General features: G+C 38.3%; 1 protein-coding gene and 1 long non-coding RNA gene across 2 annotated transcripts; one reads left to right on the top strand and one right to left on the bottom strand.

Moving 5' to 3' along the window:
- Positions 1–593: 593 nt before the first annotated feature.
- Positions 594–2,753, bottom strand: LOC116843697. Its single transcript, XR_004377915.1, has 2 exons — positions 1,994–2,753; positions 594–1,600 (listed from the first exon to the last, which is right to left on the bottom strand). It is a non-coding gene; the product is annotated as an uncharacterized LOC116843697 (long non-coding RNA).
- Positions 2,754–4,250: 1,497 nt separating this feature from the next.
- On the top strand, positions 4,251–11,861 carry LOC116843715 (vesicle-associated membrane protein-associated protein B-like). The gene is made up of 6 exons (XM_032814386.1): positions 4,251–4,613; positions 7,167–7,322; positions 7,934–8,043; positions 8,252–8,431; positions 8,516–8,617; positions 8,904–11,861. Exons 1-6 carry the CDS (start codon positions 4,556–4,558, stop codon positions 9,069–9,071), a joined length of 774 nt encoding a protein of 257 aa, XP_032670277.1. The 5' UTR covers positions 4,251–4,555; the 3' UTR covers positions 9,072–11,861.
- Positions 11,862–12,080: the final 219 nt, after the last annotated feature.

The following is a 12,080-nucleotide window of genomic DNA, read 5'->3' as shown; positions in this document are numbered from 1 at the left end:
AAAGTTGTTCCTGTAGCATGAACTTTAATGAGTAATATTTAGAATTCTAAATTAAATTCAACGAAATCAGAAAGAATAATGAGAGAAAATGGTTTTACTTGATCTTTTTATGCAGAAGGTCTCCATTTTCATGAAACGTTAAAATTAATGTTTTATTGTAAATTAATGTCTATAGCAATTATCTCTTTTATTGTCTTCTTAATTTTTTCTAAATTACAAAAGAATCATATAATTTCCAAGATTTCAAAGAATAAATTAGCACAGTACAGACCCTTACCAAAATAACATGTATGTTGACAAGAACAACTCTCATTAACTATTGTTCATTCATGAATAAGTAGCGGAATGAAAAAAACCTTCATTGAGCAAACCAAGAGACTTAACAACTTAGGCAATGTCCACCTCATAGTAAGCAAATAACAGTAAGTGCCTTAAGTCCAATAAAATAAATGTCACCTTCAATTAATAACTTCTATATATATTGCCTGGATTATATCTTAATCTAATTTAATATATACAATATAAAATAATATTTATAATACAATATTTAAAGTAATATGTATTACACAATGATATAAAAAATATCTCTAGTATATATAAAATAAAATATATATTTTTAAATAATACATAATACAATATAATATAATAATTACAGTTTTAAATCAAATCACAATTAAATGTAAGGTAACATTTTATCAGACTTATTCCTAACAGCATAAATCTCCACAGGATATCCTCAAGACTTTCTGAGAATGTCTCTATGTCCTGAGAACATCCTCAGAACATCTTCTAGAAATTTTATGCTGTCTGGAATATATATCATTCTTACATTTTATATTCTAATATAATTATTTTATTAAATGATTTGATACAATGCAATATGTCTTATTACCAAGAGCACATATGTCTTAATTACAAATGCTTCCACATTTCTTAGCCTTACACATAATATGTGAAGTTAAAAATAATATGATATCTTAGTATAATATACTTTTATTGTTTTGAAATTGGGGATATTTCTCCCAGTGCTCTGAATATATGATTTAAACTTTAACAATACTAATAATAATAAACTGATATACACTTTGTGCATAATACTAATAATATAACAATAATAATAAAATTTATATATTACAACATTAACAAATATGAAAATAAAATATGAGAAAATTTAAAAAAATGATAAAAAATACTTGGAAAATATATATTAATTCTCAATAAAATGTTAATTTTAATCGAGACTCTGTTATACTATTTGTTTACAAATACTGTGTAATCACACTATTTTTAAAACAACAATATCAGTAAATCAAAATTGAATTTTTTAAACATACATTAATATGTACTCAAATTATCATTAATTTTTCCTAGTCTTAACTAATAATTAAAATTGTAATTAAAATATTAATTAAGCTTGTTCATTACTTTGTTAGACTGTCAACGTTGAAAGACTGCTAGATTACAAGATTTCTAAGACTTGTCCTTACAAGACTTATAAGGTTGTCCAAGACCATCTTAGCCATGTGGACGAAGTTTCTTCCATTGTTTGTTCCACACTGTCCATTGTCTACTGTTGAATAATTGTAGAGAAGATTTCTTCCTTAAAAAAATATTATTTTGGTAAGAAACATTTCTGTGCCAATTTATTCTTTAGTATTTTGAATATGACTCTCTGTCACAATTTAAAGAATTAAGAAAATATGACAAAAGATATATTACAATAGACATTAATAAATAACAAAATATTAATATTAATCTAAATTATCAGTTATACTACTGTCTTATAACTATTATATTTATAAATTCTATAATATATATAAAATTTTTTAAACAGCAATAAAAGACCTGTTTAAAATTTAAATTATTTCTCAATCATGCATTATCATCTTCTACAAATATAAATTCTCATATCTTTTATGTTCTGAATTAATTACAAAGATTGACAGTTATATTAATTGAAGATAACATCTACTTTATTAAACTGATAACACACAGTTATTTATTGACTGCAAAATGGGTGTTGTAGGAATCATTTTGTAATTCAATCGAGAAAGTTTCTTTCATTCTGCTATCTGTCCAGCTTTATCTATAGATAGTAGGAGATAAGATGTTGCTCCTATAAAAATAGATATTAGGTAATTGTTAAGCAGACGATCTTCCTCACTGATTTACCTGAAATCTCAGAATATTATATATTTTATTGCGCAAAACACGAATATGAAAGTTAAAATTGTCGCTCTTAAATAAAACAAAAATTATAAAGTGCTAAAAAGTGACAGTTTGGAGATTAGAAAATGTACAATATGTACACAGCACACGAGCATATAAAGTATACGCAGTTTCGTAAAAGGGTACGAAATTTATATGAAATATGGTTTAGAAATATTTAAAAATAACTGGTTTTATAATAAAAAATTAAATACAAATATCTGCAAAGCCTCCACCCCGCTAAAAATCTAACCTAACCTAATCTTACTCTAAAATATTGACATTAATGTTAATTATTAAAAAAATATACGTCTATACACGTATATTCTAACAACGAACATTAATTATTATTCTTCTTTTAGAATTTTGACCTGGAGCTTTTGTCCTTTTTAATCAATCAAAGGCAGTGCTACCGCTATCCGAAACTACCCACACACACACAAACTTCCTATATAGCACCAGTGATAGAAACTTTGGCTGTGTTCCGAAATTCACTGCCAGTACTGAAAATCTATAGATGCGCGGAAAATACATGTCATGGGACTCCAGTCTTACGCGAAAACTCTGTGCCATGGAACCATACCCTTAAGGCCAAATCGCACTAGCGAATGGCGATTAATGATTGACGATTGAAGATTGGAAGTTGACCAATTGGAACAAAGCAAGCCAAGGCTGAAGTTTATTGATTCGTTAAAATCTAATATTTAATTGTCAATCGTCAATCGCCAATCGCTAGTGTGATTTGGCCTTTAAAGGCCAAACCTTGGCTTGCTTTGTTTCAATTGGTCAAGTTCCAATCTTCAATCGTTAATCATCAATCGCCAATTGCTAGTGTGATTTGGCCTTTAAGGTTCGTCTACAATAGAAGTCGTAGAGTCGTAGAGTAAAAAGTCGTAAGTTGTAGAAATTGACCAATCATAGTTGAGCTCGAAAAGAATAATCAACCGTGATTGGTCAATTTCTACGATTTACGACTCTTTACGACTCTACGACTTCTATTGTAAACGAACCTTTACCATCGTGAAAATACGCCTAACGAACGTAAAGGCGCACTTTGTTAGATGGCGCACTTTGTTAGATGGCGTCTCGAAAATGCACCTAGCTCTAGCCATTGAAATCAGGTTGATGGCCGCTCTCATGCTTCTTTTTGGTTGTACTTTCACTTGTTAAGTAGTACAACTCCACGATGGATCAGACGTCTTCTTACTCGATCCTGAAAGACTAAATTGAACAGACTGTAACTTTACCAAAAATGACGCTATTACAGCAACTTAAAAAATATTTTATAACTTGACGTTTTCAATAGGTTTTTATATTAATCTTATATTTTTACGAATGCTTTTTGCCAAAATATTACAAAAACTTTGAGTTACGAGATACGATGAATTTGGATTTATATTCATATAGCACTATAAAAATGAATAGATTTCCTATTAGAAATTACATCTATAAATCAGAAACTACAAGCTGTAAAATGTTTCTGAAACCACTTTATAATAATTTCTTCCTACATTACAGTCCATTAAACTTCGTTTATTTTCACAAGAATAATTATTTCATTGTTGAAAGATTGAAAATGCATCATTACATTTTTATTAACATATCATGTAATGTTTTATAGTTATGAAGAAATTGGGCGTCAATTAACTACTTTCCGTGTTTTTTCAACAATAACTGATAAAAATTATGATCCATGAATTTTTTGTTTCAACGTCGCCTATCTCTTTTTTTAGCTTATTTACAAAGAGAAACAGAGGGGACACGAAGTGCAGAAGGTGCAAATACGGCAAGACAGACAAGTCATTAGGATTTGGGCAACGTGCCATATTCAATGCAAGATAATTCGACATTCATCACAAAAAAATCATTGTCCTCGCGGCGACACACGGCCAGCTGGAGTGTCCGCAAAACAAATTCTCCCGCTGCCACATCGTGTCGCGTCACTCACACAACGGGGTGCAGTGTAAATGCACCATTACCGAGCGGCGACGAGCCGTGACGTAACGCGGCCTCTGCGCCTCTGTTAATTTCCGCCGTGACGCATGCGTATTCGGCGAGGGCTGCGAATCAGAATCAGTCCAACGGAATCTCGGGGAAGATACGGCACGGCACGAAACGAGAAGACACGGCCGACGTAGCCGAGCGGGGAGTCGCGAACGATCTACCGGGACGAGCTTGTCAATACACGGCCGCCCGACGCGGCGTCGACCGTTGGTGCGCTTCAGCGGACGCGAGGTAGAAGAAGAAGAGAAGGAGGAGGCGGCGGCGGAGGCGGCAGGAAGGAAGGAAGACACGAACGGCGCCGTGAATTGTTCGTCGAGAAGTCGCTTTTGGCCTGCCAGCCAGAATGGCGAAGCCCGAGCAAGTTTTAATTATCGAGCCGCAAGGCGAGCTGCGATTCAGGGGTACGCTGAGACACTACGAGAGCTAGATACATAGATAGGTAGAAAGAGTGAGAGAGTGAGAGAAAAAGAGCGAGCGAGCGAGCTAGAGGGAGTGAGAGAGGGACAGAGAGAACGAGGCGACGAGCTGTTTTTTCCGCGTCGTGCGTCTCAAACATAAACGTCGCGAGCGTAGAGAGTGGAAACGAACGCGCTTCACGTACACCGCTCGCGACACGTTCGCTTTCGACGAGCTTGCACACGGAGCTGTTTCCGCGCTGCGTGTGTCAAGATGACGTAAGGTCGATTCGTCCGGCCGTATGTACGCTCGTTGGCACGCTCGCGCGCTGCTTCCTCGCCTTTGGCTCAGTACGGCGCGACTCGGTGACAACCTGCACACCGTGTCGCGACTAGCTTCGAGCTCTCACGGTGCCGCACGCTATCTTGGCACCGTGCAATGTCGCTAACTCATACCTAACCCTATCTGCTCGTACGTCAATGCGCTGTCAAAGTAGGAGAGAGTGATAGCGGAGTAGAGATCGAGATAAGGAAGGAGCGAGCGAGAACGAACGGCGAGTCCATACGAGAGAGATAGAAAGAAAGAAAGAGTGAGTGAGTGAGTGAATGAGTGAGTGTGAGAGAGAAAGAGAGAGAGAGAGAGCGAAGCCAACGATCTTCGATTCTGCCCGAACTCGCCGTGGCGTGTCGACGGGATTTCGCTTTGTTACGCGAGCATACGAACGCAAATCGCCGAGAATCGCGAGTCGTTAGATCGCGCCCTCTGTTCGTTCTCGCGTCGGCGTTTTGCGCGACTTCCCTCCCACGACGGAATAGGTAATCGTCGAAGGGAAAGAGAGAGAGAGAGCGATCGGCGAAATTGTCAGTCGATGCGCGATCATTTCGAAAAACGTAGAAACGTGCGGCTGTCGTCGATCGATTGGCGTCGATGGGTTTGTTTTCCGCGAACGTCAGTAGTCGTCGACGAAAACGCATCTGTTGCGGCTTCCTTGAATTTACACCGCTGCTCCACTTTGTTCTCTCTCTCTCTCTCTCTCTCTCTCTCTCTCTCTCTCTCTCTCTCCCTCCCTCCCTCCCTCCCTCCCTCCCTCCCTCTCTCTGTCTGTCTTTCCTCTTTCTCTCGCTTTCTCTGTCAGTCTCTCTCGCGCTATATACGGTCATCTAATCTATAAGAACCTCGTTAGAAATTTATGCTTCGTCATAGGACACAAGCCGGCAATAGATCATGATTCTTATAACACCGGTCGAACGGTTTCCCGAGGAGAGACCCCTCAATTAATTGCGATATTAATTGGTAGCCCCGCAGGACGTTAATTCGCCCTCCTGTCCGCCCACCCGTACATTATTCATCGAGGTCATATGTTTTTTCCTCGAAAACGCGTAGAGCGAAGCGTCGATGACGACGACGTCGACGGCAGCGACAGACGCTTACATGCGCGAATTTTATACGCCACAATGCGTGCGGATAATGAGCTCCGTTCGAAGTGCAAATGTTGCACACACAGTCGCGTCTGTTTATCGCACACCTCTTCTAACTCTTTTCTCCCGAGCATGATTATCGCGCAAACTAGTGTCACTCAATGAATGTGCCTAGGACCAAGTGGCTGTGATGTCCTTCGACTGTGACCATCTTGTCACGCGCACGTGTGACAAGACGCCTAAATAAAAATAGTCGTCTGTGCTTGCGCATGTGTGCGTGCACTTTATGCAACATTGCGCGCGCGCGCGCGATCGGTGCGCTCGACGTTATCGGAATCAAAACACACTTGGAGCCGAAAACACGTTTAATCGCCAATTCCGACCGACCTGCCCTCGAATTGATTATTTCTTTTTCTCTCTCTCTCTCTCTCTCTCTCTCTCTCTCTCCCTTCCTCCCTCTCTCTCTCTCTCACATTTCTCTCTCACACATGGATGTTAGATTTCCTCATGAACGAATGAATTGAATTTGTTTCATATGTAAATACGTGTGTGGCTTTGTAAGAAACGTTTACTCGCAACTCGTTTACTACGAATTGCATTTGCAGACGGCCGATCTATCTTCGTTGCAGTTGATTCAGCAATATCTCATTAATTCGTTATTCCGTGACTTAAGTAGAATCCGTGCGATAACTGACGCAATGTGATAACAGTTGTCGGAACTTTTTTCAATAGATGGAAATTGATCGAATCTCGGGACAGTAAACTCAGATTTGATACTGTATCGCACTTGAAAGCAAGATGATTTGCTGAATTGACTATTGACGCTTCGCCGGTCGGAGCACAATGATGATTGCTCATAGCCGCTTTTATCAGGGTTAGCTCATGAAATAAAGCAGTATCGTCATTGATTATAGAAGTGTTGATTCACGTGTTCTTTGGATTCTTTGCATAAAGGACATTTGCTCTTTAGCATTCATAATGGCCTCTTTAATTTTTATGATCTTTTTGTAAGAACATATGGTAATAAGCTGCAGAAAAAAAGCTCTTTACTTTGAGATTCTTGTATGTGCATAAGTGTGTTTGACGGCGTATTTATCTTATTTTATACTCGGTTATTTCATCATCTTTATTTTGTTACAGGTCCATTTACTGGAGGTCCTGTCACGTCTTATATAAAACTAATCAATCCAACGATTCACAAAGTATATTTTAAAATAAAGACAACTGCCCCAAAGAGATATTGTGTACGTCCAAATTCTGGAGCGCTCAAGCCAAAGGATGTCACTGAAATAGCAGGTCAGTCATGTGCCATGTAATATGTCCATCATAATATATCATAATATGTTTCATGTTTGCATTTTGTTGAAAATACACTTTTTAAGACTCGTGTTAATGGTTGTGTCATTTGATTCATGTAGTATATTCAGCACTTTATTTAGAATTAAATCCATATTTTTCAATTGAATTATGATGTATGTAATATTTATGTATCTATAATTACCATTTAACTGAAACACTCTCATCTAACTCTGAATTTCAATTAGAGTATCTTTATTTTAAACACATTTTATAACTCTTGTGATAACTCTTATGATGTCTTTGTGATAACTCTTAATACGAGTCTTAAACTTGTATTAATAGTGACTTGAAAGATTGTCTCATAGTGAGATAGTTAGATTTGAGTTTAGAGTTAGATATAAGTTTTTTTCACAATTGATTTGAAATTAATGATATAAAATGACGTTATCGATTCAACTGGAAAACTCAAATCTAACTCTAAATTCAGATGTTTATTTTACATGAGACAAACTTTATGCGATGATTGTTAATATGAATCTTAGAAGATATTATTTATAAAAATTCATAGGTGTTTCTTAAAATTAAATGGTATATTGTTTTGATTGCAGTGTGCTTACAACCATATGATTTTGATCCGGCGGAGAAAAATAAACATAAATTTATGGTGCAGACTGTAATAGCACCAGATGATGATGATGATGAATATCCAATTGATGTGGTAAGTATGGCTAGTATTAAGAATTAATATTGTTGTCAATAAACAATATTATTCAAACTAAGTAAATATAATTGTTCTAGCAGTGATTTCAGCAACTTTAATGAAACAATAAGCTTTGTTTATTCTCATCATAATAAATTGAATTTCTTTTGAAATCATAATAAATCTCATTATTACTCATCATAATAAATTAAATTTCTTTTTAAAGTGGAAGGACATAAACCCAGATCAGTTAATGGATTCCAAACTTAAATGCGTCTTTGAAAATCCCGTGACCAGTACCACCACGGCTAAAACTACTGCAACCTCTACAACAACCAAGGCAGATTCTAACACGACTAACGGGAAGAATAAGGCAGTTGGTGATTCAGTCAAATCATCACCGAAGGTAAGATTGTAGTAAACTCTATTGAACTAGAAATACGCGAAATGATTACTTGTGATGTTTACAAACTGTGTGCTTTCTTCCCAGATACTTGGTGAAGCAGAGGAGAAATTGTTAAAAGCTGCACAAGAGGTTAATCAGCTTAGGGTAGAAGAAAGCACTCTTAGACAAGAAAATCTTCAACTTAGGGTAAATGTTAAAACATCACACAAGCAAATGTTAAAACATCACATGTTTCAGAAATGTTATATATTTACACAAAGAAAAAATTATTTAATTTTGATCATTCAACATGTAATGATTGAGATCACACCAAATATTCTAAAAAATTCCGATTGGGAGATTTAAAATCACTGGTGTTCAATTTTGCCAGAATTTTCCAAGATAGAAGTGGAGTCTATTATTATTATTTTCATATCGTTAAGAATCGTTTAGCAACAAGTTCGTTAACACGGCGATGCATGTTTGTCTGCAGGAAGATTTAATGAAGTGGCGAAATGCGGCACTGGGCAACGACGGCAACCTCGCATCAGCTAGAGGTATAACCTCGCAGAGCAATAGCCAGCTATCTCCAACATCTACTAGTGTCCTAATCGCCATCGCCATGGTTATAGTCGGCTACTTGCTGGGAAAACTAATCTGAACAGCCTTCATCTTATTGTATACCTCAGTGTATCCCCACCGCCCCCGTGTTTTTTTTAGCCTGTTCTCTGCAGTCACATGTCATCGTTCGATCGCAGACACAGACTCCAGATATTGCGTTACTCGAATGTTCATAATAAATGCTATAAACACGAACGGTAGTGGTCTACATTAATAGAGCTGCTCGTTACGGGTGTGTGTGCTTATAAAAGATTCGGTAAGAGGCTTGATTTTAAAGAAAACAAAAAAAGAAAAAAGAGATTTGCTCATTTATTTTCTGTTTTAAAAAAGTCCGGCGGCGCCGGTAGAGACTCGATTAGAAAGTGCTAGGTGGTCGCTCGGTCGTTACGTTTTACTACTTGCGTTCATTCGCACAATCACACTTTTGTTTTCGCGCTTCTCACACGATGGTTCCTGCTTACGATTTTCGATTACAAACTGTAGCTCGCGCCTATTCTCGAAAGGCATAACTCATTACTGGGAGAATGTTCTATCGCACTGATTGTATCGCAGATTAAGATTCTTTCGAACCTGTACACCACCATCCATTTTTGGAGTCAATCTCGCGCGGTTATTGGCGCGAAAGATCACACACGTACGAGTCAGGGTGCTATTGTATCTCACACATTGAATAGCATCTTCCTCCGCATATTATCCGAACGTTGTAACAACGCTGTACGATTGGAAAGCGGGATTAGCGTCCGACGCGCGGATCTAGTGCACCGGACGTGAGCACATCGTTGCTTACGTACGCTCGATTCGCAGCACTCTCCGGTGCAACCGCGCCGAGTGTTGCTCGTCGCGCTTTACTGTCGTGCACAGCGATGTGCTGAGACGATGAGGCGCATTCGCGATAGCGAGTAATGATTCGAACGCATTTGTAAATGTAGTTACACGTAGGTTACATTATACATTTGCTGTGAGAGAAAGTATATATACATTGTGCGTGTACTTGCAAGTGTATCGAGCTATATTGTGAGCGAAGTGTTGTAACGCCGACACACTTACAAATACATTATTATACGGAATCATTAGTCGCTGCTCGCGTGCGTATCTCGCTCTTAACGCCGGTATGTATACATACTATGTCCATTTCTGTGTGTGTGCGTGTGTGAGTGGTTAATAACGTGCGACATCACACATAGTCGGGGGAGGGGGGAAAGAGGGTTGTTAGAGGCGGTGGCTGGCCGAAGAGTAGTGGTTGATGATCCAACACAAATCGGTTGTGCTGGTCGCATAAACGCCAGCGTTGATATATTATTAAATGAGGAAAGAAAAGGCCGTTAATGCATTGAATTTACGTCTGACGCTTCAGTGTACTTTTTATTTCTTTATGTTTGTCTTACAAAAGGTAACGAATAAAGATATGTCTCGGATATCACATGGCGAGGGGTTTTGAATTTCGCATCCTTACGCCTGACCGAACTCTGTTTCGTCCGTAACTAACTCGTTGGCATGATCTTTCACATGGACATGGTATTATTGTCGATTCCGAGGTGGAGCCGGTGAGAGCGACTGACCGGTCGCTTCGGCCGGAGTTCACCGGCTACGTGAGCCGACCGCGGCTGGTCACAATTACAGAGTACCGTCGAGCACGTGTAATACTTATGTCACACAGGTGTAGAGAAATATTTACATATAACTGTGCCTTAGAACTAGAGGCAATAGCGTTAATACGACTTCAAGATCTTTTACTGGCTTCCTATCTCTAGCTCCGAGAGTTTTTTTACACACCTCGCTACGGTCCTTTGGTAAATCTTTCTATAGCGAACTACAAACCGAATTCCGTATGTGTGTCTCGCGCGCGTGGCTGTAATATATCAGAATACTGTTCCACACATTGTTACATTGTAAGTAGAGGCGCGTGTGAGACGCGGTTCTAAAGTAGTAGCGCGGGGGAAATCTAGCTGAAAACGTTTCTCGATCGACTGTGTGTACTTTATAATCGGTGTGAACTTCCGTCGTCGCTGTACGAGTTTCTGATTCGGTGACAAACACGGTTGACACTCTAGAAATCCCGATAGTATTATTTTTACAAGTTCTAACATTCCTCTAACGTTCGGGCGTGCGAAGAAAGGGAGGGGGAGAGAGAGAGAGAGAGAGAGAGAGAGAGAGAGAGAAAGAGAGCGGGAAGGATTCAGCGACTCATACAGCGAAAGAACGATTCTTAGATAAATCGTGTAAGCTCAGATTCCATCTTTTTCCTTGCGCATATTAAATATTTTACGTGTATATTATACGCCCTTATTAATTACAAAGTTTACTCAAACTCGAACCTGATCTATGTCGCGTCTTTGTAAAACGGAATATATTGTAACATGTAAATTTGAAATATATATGTATATTCACACACGCACAACACACACACACACACACAGACATACAACACAATACATATACACACATGCATATGCATACAAACAAGAAGAAGTAAATAGCACGTCTCTCATCTCGCGCGTTTTATCTGCACCAGAGACGCTCTCCGTTACTTCGTAGGGGAAAAAAAAGAAAACAAGATCAAGCGATGTACGATGCAGAAGAGGCGATAGCGATACAGTTCATAGACATTTCCCGAGCACTACGTTAGATTTCATCGCAGGTACGAAGAATTTGTTGTATATGATCTATATAAGATTGTTACGATACGATTATACATATGATTACCGAGTTTTGTGGTTTCGCTTCATGCGTGACTACGCCGTCACGTGCGACTAATCTATTAACAGCGGTATCCTTTTCGTTAACACTCGTGTTTGAATAAAAGTATTCTATTAAATAGTGTACCACCATATATAGACTCCAGATGTTTCGATACAGCGAATGTGTCGTGTGTGTGTGTGCGTGTGTATGCCCGTGCAATCGCCTCATCCTCTCACGATTATATTTGCAACCGATTATGCGTTTCAAGATCAAAACGTCCGTGTACACAATCCAACAATCTAAATTCTTCAAATAATATCGCTGAGAAGAGCGTTATTAATTTCGCAGAGAGTGAGAAAGCGAGAAAGAG

This window comes from Odontomachus brunneus, unplaced genomic scaffold (assembly GCF_010583005.1).
Source record: "Odontomachus brunneus isolate Ranch 3 - 2012 unplaced genomic scaffold, Obru_v1 Obru_scaffold_035, whole genome shotgun sequence".
Classification (NCBI taxonomy): Eukaryota; Metazoa; Arthropoda; class Insecta; order Hymenoptera; family Formicidae; genus Odontomachus; species Odontomachus brunneus.
Note: the sequence above shows the minus strand (reverse complement) of the source record. Positions and strands in the feature narration are given on the sequence as shown.

Coding starts and splice junctions, on each gene's coding strand:
- LOC116843715 (XM_032814386.1), top strand. CDS start 4,556: ATGGCGAAGCCCGAGCAAGTTTTAATTATCGAGCCGCAAGGCGAGCTG. Junction 4,614..7,166: donor AGGCGAGCTGCGATTCAGGG/GTACGCTGAGAC, acceptor ATTTTGTTACAG/GTCCATTTACTGGAGGTCCT. Junction 7,323..7,933: donor GGATGTCACTGAAATAGCAG/GTCAGTCATGTG, acceptor TTTTGATTGCAG/TGTGCTTACAACCATATGAT.